We start from the raw sequence: 13,557 nt of genomic DNA on the forward strand, positions 1-13,557 counted from the left end.
TCTTGGTTTAGTTTTTGAACTAGGATGCCTGCTTTAGTAAGCTAAAATATTGTCTGTATTTAAAATCATTGAAAGCATGGATCTGATGCCCTTAGATACACGTGAATACCTGAGGAGTATGGAGATAGTCCTTCTGTATGCCAGTTTTTGGTTTGAAAAAATGAGATCCCTGTGCCAGTGTAACCAAATATCATAGATAATGTGACAGGTCAGGGCATCTATTCTTCAGTTAGGTTATTCAAGAATTGTAGAAAATGTGTTGCGTGAAAGTGAAAGTCACTCAGTCATGTCTGCCTCTTTGCGACCCCATGGATCCCAGGGACTCTTTGTGACTCCACAGTCCATGGAATTCTTCAGGCCAGAATACTGGAGTGGGTGCCGTTCCCTTCTCCAGGGGATCTCCCCAACCCAAGGATTGAACCCAGGTCTCCGGCATTGCAGGTGAATTCTTTACCATCTGAGCCACCAGGGAAGAAAATGTGTTGGGAGATTCCAATTTGCTATAATACCACTCTCAGTGATATTCTGTTTTTTCCAAAAATGATTGAACTTATTTACTTGCATCTTTTGTCTGTACCTCAGTAGCCTATTTTGCCTGATTTCATTGTGGAAAGGTGAAAAGTTCCAAGGAACTTCTAATAGTTCCGTGTTACATCTTCCATTAAAAGGAACATATATTGAAAGGAAGTTAGAGTTAATATATTCCCTTGGACATTTATCGAGATCCAAACACTTTTATTAATATTTTATCGAAAGATTATTGGATATAATGAATGCAAATGCATTTTTTACTTGAACCCAAGTCTCCAACCTGTGTTAACTCCTCAGTCTGCTGTTTGTTCATTTCTACAATGTATTTTGTTAAAATTGGATTGATTTTAGTAGTACTGTGTTGTGAATTACACTCTACATGTTCTTAATAGTAACCATTGAGGCCTCATTTGTAAGCTGTGCATTTATTGACTGGATAGCTTCTTTTTGCTAATTAGTTTCCTCACAGTGTATTAAAAGATACATTTTTTAAAAGCAGAAAATCTTATGGGTCAAAGTGTTCCCAAGTAGAATGTAGGACATAATGCTACTGGACTTTAGGAAATCAGCTCATTTAATCAGGATGTCTGTATACTGTTCTAATTCTGTTGTTTTCGACATGGACTGAAATTATTGGTCCCTCTCTGAGTAAGTCAGAGTATTCTGTCAGACTGGATTAAAAAAAATTTTTTTAAACCTAGTTTTGGCAAACTTTAGCTCTATAAGAAAAGCATTGAATTTAAAGGAAAGTTATTATTTTCTTAATAGCAAACAAGATGATGAATTGGCATTATTTTTAGGACTAGTAGATTGCCGCTTCCAAATTGTAAAGATTGTTAAATATGTTTGGATTTTTCATTCATGTTTCAGTATTGTCAGTAAAATGTCTTTTTTTTTTTTCATGTACTTTAATACAATCATTTCTTTTCAGCTATTCACAGTACTTATATCTAGGACCTATCAGTTGCAAAGAAAAATACTCCTTCCAGCTGCCAGAGCAGTACAGGTTAGTGACACTGGGATTTTGTTTTGTTTTTAATGTAAGTGGAATGATACATTTGATAAAACCCATTGCCATTCCCCCAAATGCCTCTTGCATGTTTTTCCCTCCATCCCTTGGAAACCCTCATTTCATCCATCTTATCAATTAGCTATCCATTATTCAATATTCAGTTTAGAAAACCCCTCTAAGAAACCCTTCCTCCCAGAAGTCAAAAGACCTGGTCCTTTACCTTAGCCTTTCTGGCTCTTTCTCTCGGCTCTTTGTACTGTTAGTTGTCCTTCCGTGCATTTTTATTTTATCCCTGCCTAGATTATAAATGTTATAAAGATACTTAAAACTACTGTATCACTGGCTTTTAGTTTCATGTTGGTAGATGTTTCTTATCTCGTTGTGCCTTGTTGCCAAGTACTTCTAAATACCTGTAGTTTCTTATATTGACCTTTCTGTTTCCCTGGATAGGAAGAGATAAGGCATAGTACCAGATCTTACTGAATTGCCTATGTTTGATCTTCACAGAGCCTGAATTTTTCCTCAAAAAGTTTTCTTTTAAGCCTAAAATGTGTGGGAGTGTGGTAGGGGCATAAAAAAAGGCTGAACCCATTCAAGGCAGGAACTGTGCCCTAGAATTCATCAGAGCTTGTCATGTTAACTCAGAGTTAGTGACTTTTACACAGGAGCCATGGCGTACTATTCTGCAAGACTGAGGACCAGACAAACTTATTCCTGGGTTGGCAGGCCATTGTTGGATCAAAAACTACACTACCAAACCTACAAGTGAGTGATAGAATTCTTTAGTACTGAAACTAATAGCTTCTCCAAGCTAAGCTGTTAATAACTTGTATCCAAAGTGTCCTAGTTATTACAGGTTGAGGAGTGTGTGTGTGTGCGCTTATGACTACTCAGTTATGTCTGACTCTGCAACTCCATGGACTGTAGCCCACCAGGCTCTTCTGTTCATGCGATTCTCCAGACAAGAATACTGGAGTGGGTAGCCATTCCTTTCTCCAGGGGATCTTCCTGACCCAGAGGGACAGTAAATATGAATTGATAATAAGGCAGCAGGGGTTTGTTTAATGGAAGAAGATAGTAGCATAAATAGAGCAGCTAGTGATACAGGAAGACGTTATATCAGGTTAATAAAATTTGATATGTATGATAATGTCTTACCTATTTCAGATAGGTTCTGTGTAATTCTGCATGATAGCAGGGTAGGATTAGATGTTACTATATCTTCACCCAAGACTTCTCTGAACAATTTGATGTTGCTCTTGGGCAGCTTTCATGTCTTAGGAAGCCTTTGTTGTTCTTTGTGAATAATTGAGAGAAGTTAGGTTTCATACGGAGGCCTCTGGATTAATCATCCAATGTAAAACAATTCACTTAACTCATTTCATCTACACTTGTATATGACTGGTATGTTGGTTTCTAGTATAATTGGTCAGCAGAGAAAAACTATTCAGGAGATTTTCCAGTTAAAGAGCATATTCTTCTGTGCCAAGGGGTCTGAAGAGCTTGGCCCACCCTACAAGATTTCCTAACTTGTTTCTCTGTTATTTCCTAGAGAGATGAGTATGAAAAGAGAAGGTTATTCAACTGAGATTCACATCCAAGTTGGACAGTTTGTGTTGATTGAGGGGGATGATGATGAAAATCCATACGTTGCTAAATTGGTTGAGTTGTTTGAAGACGGTGAGTTTGGGGCTGGAATGAAAAGCATTCCTTGTTGTGAATGACTGGGAAGTGCTCCATGATGGGGGAGAAGGGTGGTTACTGATTCCTCTGCTCAGAGCAGTGTATCGGGTGTGCATATGGGGTCACTTAACCACCAGCTGTACCCTCTTCTACCTAGGGAACGTCTTTACTCACTGGAGCAGTACTGGGAAAGAGTGGGATTGGGGTCTCAATAATTTAGCTTGTCCATTATTTTTAGGAGCCAGTGAGAATGGCTGTGAAGGCAGGATTGTTGAAGTGGAAAGGATGATTTAGGAAGAGGGCGGAAGGGAAAAAATAGGTGATTTGCACTCTAATAGAAATGTCCTTTATTTTGGCATCAGGAAGTTAGTAATTTTGCAAATGCAAAGTTACTTTTACCGGGGAGTTCTTAAGTTGGATTGTGTATTAGTTAACTGATGTTCCGTCAGAAAAACGAAAACACGAGGTGTTTTATTTACGCAGAGGGACTTGTCTACAAGTGTTGAGAAGGTAGGAGAGCAAACATTGGTGCTTTCCAGAGATCAGTAAGGGCAGAAAGCCACTACTGCCCTTAAAGCTGGAGAAGCCAAAGGGAAAGGAGTGTTAAATGGGACCTGCAAGGCCACACTCAAGCGGCTGCTAATTTTCTCTGCTATTAACCCTCTGCAGAGTAGAGAAGAGCACTGAAAAGTGGAAATGGGGCAGAATTCCAAAAGGAAGATGAAGGATAACAATTTAAATGATATAAAACTGCTTCTTCCAAAAGCTAGGAGAAGAGTATGTAGTAGTTAGTCCTAGCCTGTGGCAGTTTGTGTGCCTAAAAGAACTCATAGAGTGGATGAAGATGTTTTACATTGCAGAGAGATGAAGATTCTTCACCAAGTATGGAGGAAAACGTCATCAACCTAACGTCCACTAGGGGGAGCACGTCAGCAGGGTGGGCTTTTATACATGGGGTTCGAACCTTTCTGTATAGATTTTAGAATTTGTGTATTGTGCTGCATCGAATGGCTGCAGTCTTTCTCTGAAGCAAGATAAGGAAGAGAAGAGGCAGTGGTGATCGTGGCACTAGTGAGGGTGTGTGCTTGCACGTGGAGCTAAGACTGGTATGGAGTGGTGTTAACAGTACATTACAATGATAAAGCTCAAGACTGCAAGCATATATTTGCCAGAAGTCATCTCAGTAGCTTATGCTCTGAGTCTTACTGGGAGTTTTCCACAGATTTGCAAAATTTATTCAGTGCCTGTGATTAGAATTGCTCCTCTCAAATGCCTTTTATAATTTATTTGGTGACTGATGACACCATTGGGAATGGGGCAAAATGAGAAGAACATGGGTGCTGGGTGGAGTCAGCAAGCTGGTTGGTCCTGTGACCTTTGACACATTACTTAAGGTCCCTGTAATGGGATTACTTTACCTGTAAATGGGAGACAGCCTTAGTGTCTGCCTTGTACAATTATTGTGAGGATTAAGGATAATGTATTAATCAAGTATTATCAAGTACTTAGCACAGTGTCTGGCACAAAGAAGTGCTTAATGAAATGTTAATTGTGTTTTCTTAACCTTACCTTTTCCATCTGTCCTTCCTAGATTCTGAACTTTATTCCAAAAAACGTGCTCGAGTACAGTGGTTTATCCGATTCTGTGAAGTCCCTGTCTGTAAACAGCACTTACTGGGCCGGAAGCCTGGCACACAAGAGATATTCTGGTATGACAACCCGACCTGTAACAGCAACATTAGTGTTGAGACCATCATTGGCTGTGTGCGGGTAGGTGGTACTTTGATTCTCAGTTCTGTTGTGAAGCTTATTTATGACTTGACTCCTAAACTGCATGGCTTCAAATATATTACTCGCTCTAGTTTACCTCAAAGAAATGAATTTTTCCTGTTTGTCATTGTCTCTGCTTGCCTGCCTACTTCCTTTCAACAAATATTTACTGAAAGCACTTACCATGTGTTAGGACCCTTCTGGAGGAAGTGACATTTAGGTTGTGACCTGAGGGAAGAGCAGAAATTGGCAAAAGTATCTCCATTTGGAAATTACATTTAGCTATGATTGTGGCAGGCATAAAGCATTGTGAGGCTGAATATGCTTGCTTAAATGAGGACTTCACCTTCAGTAAATCAGTACAAAGAGTGCTAATTGCTACAGGCAAATACATGTTATGGGATTTTATGATAAATCAGGTTCTGATGAGGTGTAGCCTGAGCTGGGACACTGGAGACTAGGGTGTGGGTTATTTCTCAAGCTACTTCAGGCCTCCCAAATGGGTTTAGGTCATGATGCGATCATGTGGTGATTAGGTGGTTGGTAGGGCAAGGAAACCATGGTTTGGCAGGACTATAATCAGATTTTTCCAATCTATGGGCTCAGCATATTGTGTGCCACAAAATAACCTTTGAGTTAAATGAGTGAAGAAGTGAAAGGCGGATGTAGAAGTTGAAGCAGCAAGATGGGTGGATTTGGAAAGGCAGAGAAGGCGTTTAGGCGGGAATGAGCAGGACTGTGACAAGCCACAGTCGACTAGTGGTGGGAAGCCATTTTGAAGAGTATTGAGGACTCAAGAGATAAAGTGGGGCCAGATTTAGAACTCACTGCAAATCCATTTAAGTAATCCAATCTTGGTATAGTAGGTAACCACTAGGTTATTGAAGCATTGTGGACTATGCTTAGATAAATTTTTGTGGGGAAATCTGGCCTTGGTGAATAAAATGGATTGAAAAAACAACATGAGGTATTCATATCAGCAAGGAGGAGTCTGTGGAAATATGCTATATCATGTTCATGCCTTTTTTGTTTAGAAAAGTAATGTTCCAGGTAATAATGCAGGCTTACATGCTTTTTAATCATAGCACTCATAGAACATTCCTTGACTCTTTTGCTTCTCCTTTCATTCTGTCATCTCTGCTTCCTAAATTCAGGTAGTAGCTTTAGCCCCAGATGAAGTCATGCCTATAGATCTGAAAAATAAGAAGACATTCTTTGTGAAACTATCTTGGAATGAGAAAAAATTCAAACCACTACCTCCAGAAGTATTTGCTCAGTTGAATAAGCTTCAAGAAGACAATCATAGATACCAGAAGCCCATGCAAGCCAAAACTAAGAGTGCAGAAAGCCCTTCTTGGACCACAACAGAACATGCAGTCAAAAGGATTGAATCAAGGCATTCCACGTCCAAATCTCGTCACACTGCTTCCCATCCTGTCACCCCAAGGGCAAGGAAGAGGCTGGAGCTCAGCAGTAAGTGGGAAATGGGTGACAGTGGCAGTATTGAGGCTAAAGGACAGTGGTAAAATATTAATTCACGCTACAGTACAGCATTGAGTTAGTGCAGCAGTGGGCCAAGTACTGATTGGACATACCTTGAAATATGTGTCGTGTAAGATTGACCATTTTCATCATTTTAAAAAGTGTGCAGTTGAGTGGCATGAAGTACACTCACACTGTTGTGTCACCACCCTCATTTTCTTCTAAAACAGTCTTTCCAACCTTTAAGCAATAACTTCCCCTTCCCTCATGCCCCATCCTCTGGCAACCACCTTTCTACGTTTAGTTTATTCTTGTCTCCTTTGTTGTAAATTAATTGACCATATATACTTGGGTTTGCTTCTGGGCTTTCTATTCTGTTCCATTGATCTGTGTGTCTGTTTTTAATGCCAAAACCAAACTATTTGGATTACTTATTGCTTTGTATTGGGTTGGCCAAAAGGTTCATTTGGGTTTCTCCATGCCATCTTACGGAAAACCCTGAATGACCCTTTTGGCCAGCCCAATAATATAGCTTCAAATCAGGGACTATGATGCATCCAGCTTTGTTCATCTTTCTCAAGATTGCTTTGGCTTGTTGGAGTGAGATTTACTTTTTTCTTAAGGCTGAATCATAGCCCATTGTACATATAACCACATTTTATTAATTCATTCAACTGTCAGTGGACGTGTGGGTTGCTTCCACCTTTTGGCTATTGTGACTAATGCTGCTATGGAATTGAGTTTACGAATATCGTATCTAGTCCCTGCCTTCGCTTTGGGTATGTATTCAGAAATGGAACCACAACAGCTGCATCAATTTTCTTTTTACATTCTCATTAATAATACTAGAGTTCCATCTCCCCACGTCCTCACTAAGTATTTAGATCTTGTTATTTTATATTGTTATTTTCCATGGCTTTGACTGTAGCTATCCTAATGGGTGTGAGGTAGTATTTCATTATTAACATTTTCTTAATAATTACTGATGTTAAGCCCTATAATCAGCTAATTCTTTAAGAGCTCAGCTACTAAGGTGACATTGCTTTTAGATCCTTAGCGGAAGAACAAAGAACTCAGTTCAATTCAGTCACTCAGTCGTGTCCGACTCTTTGTGACCCCATGAATCACAGCACGCCAGGCCTCCCTGTCCATCACCAACTCCCGAAGTTCACTCAGACTCACGTCCATTGAGTCAGTGATGCCATCCAGCCATCTCATCCTCTGTCGTCCCCTTCTCCTCCTGCCCCCAATCCCTCCTAGCATCAGAGTCTTTTCCAATGAGTCAAGTCTTCGCATGAGATGGCCAAAGCACTGGAGTTTCAGCTTCAGCATCATTCCTTCCAAAGAACACTCAGGACTGATCTCCTTTTGAATGGACTGGTTGGATCTCCTTGCAGTCCAAGGGACTCTCAAGAGTCTTCTCCAACACCACAGTTCAAAAGCATCAATTCTTCAGCACTCAGCCTTCTTCACAGTCCAACTCTCACATCCATAATGACCACAGGGAAAACCATAGCCTTGACTAGACGGACCTTTGTTGGCAAAGTAATGTCTCTGCTTTTGAAAATGCTATCTAGGTTGGTCATAACTTTCCTTCCAAGGAATAAGCGTCTTTTAATTTCATGGCTGCAGTCACCATCTGCAGTGATTTTGGAGCCCCAAAAAATAAAGTCTGACACTGTTTCCACTATTTCCCCATCTATTTCCCATGAAATGATGGGACTGGATGCCATGATCTTCGTTTTCTGAATGTTGAGCTTTAAGCCAACTTTTTCACTCTCCACTTTCACTTTCATCAAGAGGCTTTTGAGTTCCTCTTCACTTTCTGCCATAAGGGTGGTGTCATCTGCATATCTGAGGTTATTGATATTTCTCCCTGCAATCTTGATTCCAGCTTGTGTTTCTTCCAGCCCAGTGTTTCTCATGATGTACTCTGCATATAAGTTATATAAGCAGGGTGACAATATACAGCCTTGATGTACTCCTTTTCCTATTTGGAACCAGTCTCTTGTTCCATGTCCAGTTCTAACTGTTGCTTCCTGACCTGCATACAGATTTCTCTAAGAACTATATATATGTATTTGTTATAATGTTAAAACTCTTAAATTCATACTGATACTTCTAATCTACACCACAGGGTTCTTCCTGTCCTTCCCACGTTGCGTAATTCCAAATCGTAATTGATTTGTTATTCTTTATATTTTTAGAATATATTCCACTGAGGGAGTAATGTTACTTTGATTAAATATTTTTCTTCTGCTAATCATTATTTATTGGTGATATACAGTTAAATTCTTTCATTTATGTTTAATTTTAGGGCTTTTCCCATCTTTGACTTTTAAAATGTGAAACATTAGCACAGAGTCAAAACTATTTAAGACGAGTGTCCTCAGAGAAGCCCCATTCCTTTCTTTATCCTCTCACCCTGCTTCTACCTCATCTTTTATAGGTAATGAATATTATTAGTTTCCGGTTTATTTTTCTCCTAATTTTATTTCCCATTATTTCTAAGCCAGTAGAGCATTATACTGGATATATTATTTTCCCTCTTAACTTTTTTCACTAATAATGTGTCTGAAACTGCTCCATGGCCATTCTACAAGCTCATCCTCATCCCATTATGTGTCCTTAATTTTTTTGTTTCTGTGCCAAGTCCAGTGAGTATTCTTGAAACTTCTTAGTACAACGTATGTTTCAGTTCAATTCAGTTCAGTCACTCAGTCGTGTCTGACTCTTTGCAACCGCATGGACTGTAGCACGCCAGGCTTCCCTGTCCATCACCAACTCCTGGAGCCTGCTCAGACTCATGTTCATCATGTTAATGATGCCATTCAAACATCTCATCCTCTGGCGTCCCCTTCTCCCGCCTTCAATCTTTCCCAGAATCAGGATCTTTTCCAATGATTCAGTTCTTCGCATCAGGTAGTTTCAGCTTCAGCATCAGTCCTTTCAGTGGCTATTCAGGACTGATTTCCTTTAGGATGAACTCGTTGGATCTCCTTGCAGTCCAAAAAACTCTCAATAGTCTTCAACACCACAGTTCAAAAGCATCAATTCTTCGGCACTCAGCTTTCTTTATAGTCCAACTCTCACATCCATACATGACTACTGGAAAATCCATAACTTTGACTAGGTGGACCTTTGTTGGCAAAATAATGTCTTTGCTTTTTAGCATGCTGTCTAGGTTGGTCATAGCTTTTCTTCCAAGGAGCAAGCATCTTTTAATTTCATGGCTGCAGCCACCATCTGCAGTGATTTTGGAGCCAAAAAAAATAAAGTCTCTCACTGTTTCCATTGTTGCCCTGTCTATTTGCCATGAAGTGATGGGACCGGATGCCATGATCTTAGTTTTCTGAATGTTGTTTTAAGCCAGCTTTTTCACTGTTGTCTTTCAGTTTCCTCAAGAGGCTCTTAAGTTCTTCTCTTTCTACCATAAGGGTGGTGTCATCTGCATATCTGAGGTTATTGATATTTCTTCTGGCAATCTTGATTCCAACTTGTGCTTCATTCAGCCTGGCATTTCGCATGATGTACTCTGCATAGAAGTTAAATAAGCAGGTTGACAATATACAGCCTTGACGTACTCCTTTTCCTGATTTGGAACCAGTCTGTTGTTCCATATCCAGTTCTAACTGTTGCTTCTTGACCTGCATACAGGTTTCTCAGGAGGCAGGTAAGGTGGTCCGGTATTCCCATCTCTTTAAGAATTTCCCACAGTTTCTGTATGTTTAGGAGCTGAATATGAACATATGAAACTTTCTGGAAATGCAGACAACTACTAAAGAAATAATTTGTACAGTCACCATTTAGAAATAATTGCGGTGTTTTTTTCACTGTTGATTTTGTAGGACCTTGAAAGTTAGGGTAAGAAATTTAAACTTGACACAGTGACATAATTAGATGTGGCAGTTATGAGGAAAATATTATGGATTGTTTTTGACAGAAAGATGGAGAAATGAGGCATAAGGGAGACTAGGATATTGGGACATTTTTATAGTAGTCTAGACATGCTTTATCCTCATATTTGCCACACAGGTGCTAGCTGACTTCTTGCCTTGCCTGCAGCAGCAGTTCCACACACGCCCTGTGCTGTGGCTGAAGTGAACTCTGCCCAGTGCTTTCCTGCCTCGCTGCCTTAGCTCACACCAGTCTCAGTTATTCTCTTCGCTCATCCCCCTCCTTCCCCTTTCAACTCTGTTGAAATTTTGTCTTTCTTTCAAGGCCTGTCTCAAGAGTTGTATTTATTAGTGCATGCGAGCTAAGTCGCTTTATTTGTGTCTGACTCTCTGCGACCCTATGGACTGTAGCCCGCCAGGCCTCTCTGTCCAGTGGATTCTCCAGGCAAGAATACTGGAGTGGCTTGCCATGCCCTCCTGCAGGGGATCTTCCTGATCCATGGATCGAACCTGCATCTCTTATGGTCTCCTGCATTGGCAGGCAGGTTGTTGACCATTAGAGCCATCTGGGAAGCCCTATTTATTAGCACTAGATGCTTTAGGAAGATTATTAAACTTGATATTATAGACATTTATGCATCTCATCTGCCCTGTTAGACTAGAGTATCTTAGGATGGGAACCAGGATTGAGTCTCATTCAACTTTTGTCTCCTAGCACCTGGTATATACCTTGCCATTTTAATAGCTCAATTGATGAGCTATTTGTCTATGAATGAATGTCCAGGTTCTTGATGCCTTTGATCATGATGAAATTGGAGGAGATCCAAATGTGGTTCTGTGTACTCTCAAAGCCCAGTTGATTGCCTGCAGTATCCATCTCTCCACTGGTATTGTCTGGGTTAAGAAAAAATGTAAGGCCTTGGTGTTACTCAACAGAGCCATTGGAATAAATTTCAGATGGGGTTGAATGGGGCTTGAGGATGTGCAGTATCACCCTGGTTGAGAACAACTGTTCTAGGAGATTACTTCACGGAAAACCTGATGTTTAAACATTTATCTATGAAGGCTCATTTAACTGTTCCAGCTAGCAAAATTACCCATAGAATTTAAGAGAGAGACTAAAAATTAACAGCTACCTGACCTGGGAAAAGAAAGTATAGAATAATTCCAAATATGGATAATTCATGTCTTTGTATCGCTCAGTGAAAGAATTTATCTCTAAAGAGATTAGCAATCTGTACAGTGCTTGTTAGAAAATTCACACACTGTCTATGGTGATTTCTCTTGAACTTAGGTTTCCCTAGGACTCCTAACACAAGGATTTCCCCGGCAGCTTCGTGTGCCTCATTGGATTCTCCTGGAAGAATGAAACGGAAAGTGGCCTTCTCTGAGGTCATGTCACCTTCAAAGAGGTCTCTGCCTGATGGTTTTCAGACCTCATCTCCAGCTCTGAAAGCCCCAGAGAAAACTGGAGAGATTCAACACTCCTGTACCAAAGATGCCAAGAAGACCTCACCTGATCATGGCATGATCCTGAGAGCTCGAGCCCCAGCTTTGAAAATAACAGAGACTAGTGAAGAAAGAACACTTACTCCTATCGGCGGGGGACGGAAATCCTCAGTGGTGCCTTCTGTGATTCTGAAACCAGAATACATCAAAAGAAGGTGACTTGGGGATGTTACCCTCTCTCCCACAGAGCAAATCAAGATCCTTCACATGATGGAAATGTGTGGGTCACAGCCAGTGAATCTGTCTGTGTCACAGAATCACCAGCTTTTCTAAAATCCAGATTTCTGAGCCTCTCCCCAGATGTAGTGAATCAGTCTCCAAGTGTTGGGCCCAGGAATCTGTATTTTTGAGACACTCTTATGATAATTCTGACATACCCAGCTGTCCTTTGGGGATTGCTGCTCCAGAAGATAATTCCCAGACCTGAATTGCTTCACAGTCTTGCATTTCATTACTTGCTTGGCTCTTTACCACATTTTAACAGTAATTTTCTTAATCAGTTTCTTTCTTCTTTTTTAAACTGGAAACCATTTTCAAATACATAAAATACAATAAGATAATGCATTTAGAACAACTCTGAAGTTTGACACTGGGCCTTGTCTGTACATAATGGGCTGTACAAATATGACAATCCTGAAATTTCTGTGTTTGCTGCTCAGAAACTCTAGCACCTGGCTTTTCTGATTTTATTTGGTTTCCTTTTTTTTTTTTTTTTTAGATTTTTTAAAAAATGTGTATCATTTTTAATGTCTTTGTTGAATTTATTACAATATTGCTTCTGTTTAAGTTTTGGATTTTTAGCCCCAAGGTATATGGAATCTTAGTTCACCAACCAGGGATCAGACCTTGTTTGATCAATCCTGCACCCCCTGCAATTGAAAGGCAAAGTCTTAACCACTGGACTTCCAGTAAAGTCCTTTACCTAGATTTCTTGATAAATGCTTTGCATTGAGAGTATACCTGCATAGCTACTAACCTTGAGTGGATAGTAAATTATAGATACATCAAAAATTTAAAAAGAATAAGAAACTCTGTGTAGAATTAGTATTAATATATTCTGATTTCTAGTTGTGGAGGTGATGAGTCTACTTTAAATGATAAACTTTTGGCAAATTTTAATCTCTGGGATTGAGTCAAACTTCCATTATAAACTTTTGGGCAAATTTTGCTTAGCTCGTTCCAAAGTAGCTGCCGAAAGAATAGGAGCCTGTTAGGCTACCTGACTCACTTCCAGTCCTGCTGCTGATAGCTGGCACCCAAAACCGCTTTCCGTAATCATGCTGTGATATCTTGCAGGGAGGGTAAAGAGCCAGAAGTTCAGGATGAAGCTCCCTCTACTTCCCGTATCCGCAGGAAGAGTTCTGTCTTGACTTTGAATCGGATTAGGCAGCAGCTTAGGTAAGACTGCTCCTTGGCAGGCAGAAAAACATCACTGCCATCTGTGAAATCTGTAATCCTATTTCTTAAATCCTCTTAACATTTCTTGTTTATTTGCTAATCCGTTGAAATTTACCTTTACCTAGTATGTCTGGAATTTTGTTAATTTCACATAAACATCATAGTTTGAAAGGGACAAGAAACACTGCTCTCGGTTTAGATGGCTCCCAGGGCCCCAAGATTATCACACCCAGCAAGACTATTAGTAGGGTGCCTAAGACCATGAACTTTGATTCT

General features: G+C 40.1%; 1 protein-coding gene across 1 annotated transcript in view; it reads left to right on the top strand.

Moving 5' to 3' along the window:
• Positions 1 to 13,557, top strand: part of ORC1 (origin recognition complex subunit 1) — a 37,234-nt gene that overhangs the window by 3,494 nt on the left and 20,183 nt on the right. The window contains exons 2-8 of the mRNA XM_027537258.1: positions 1,463 to 1,537; positions 2,209 to 2,308; positions 3,096 to 3,223; positions 4,818 to 4,996; positions 6,151 to 6,469; positions 11,669 to 12,038; positions 13,180 to 13,281. Of these exons, the coding sequence (XP_027393059.1) occupies positions 2,214 to 2,308; positions 3,096 to 3,223; positions 4,818 to 4,996; positions 6,151 to 6,469; positions 11,669 to 12,038; positions 13,180 to 13,281 (1,193 nt within the window). The 5' untranslated portion in view covers positions 1,463 to 1,537; positions 2,209 to 2,213. The remainder of the gene's footprint in view (positions 1 to 1,462; positions 1,538 to 2,208; positions 2,309 to 3,095; positions 3,224 to 4,817; positions 4,997 to 6,150; positions 6,470 to 11,668; positions 12,039 to 13,179; positions 13,282 to 13,557) is intronic.

Source organism: Bos indicus x Bos taurus, chromosome 3 (assembly GCF_003369695.1).
Source record: "Bos indicus x Bos taurus breed Angus x Brahman F1 hybrid chromosome 3, Bos_hybrid_MaternalHap_v2.0, whole genome shotgun sequence".
Taxonomy (NCBI): Eukaryota; Metazoa; Chordata; class Mammalia; order Artiodactyla; family Bovidae; genus Bos; species Bos indicus x Bos taurus.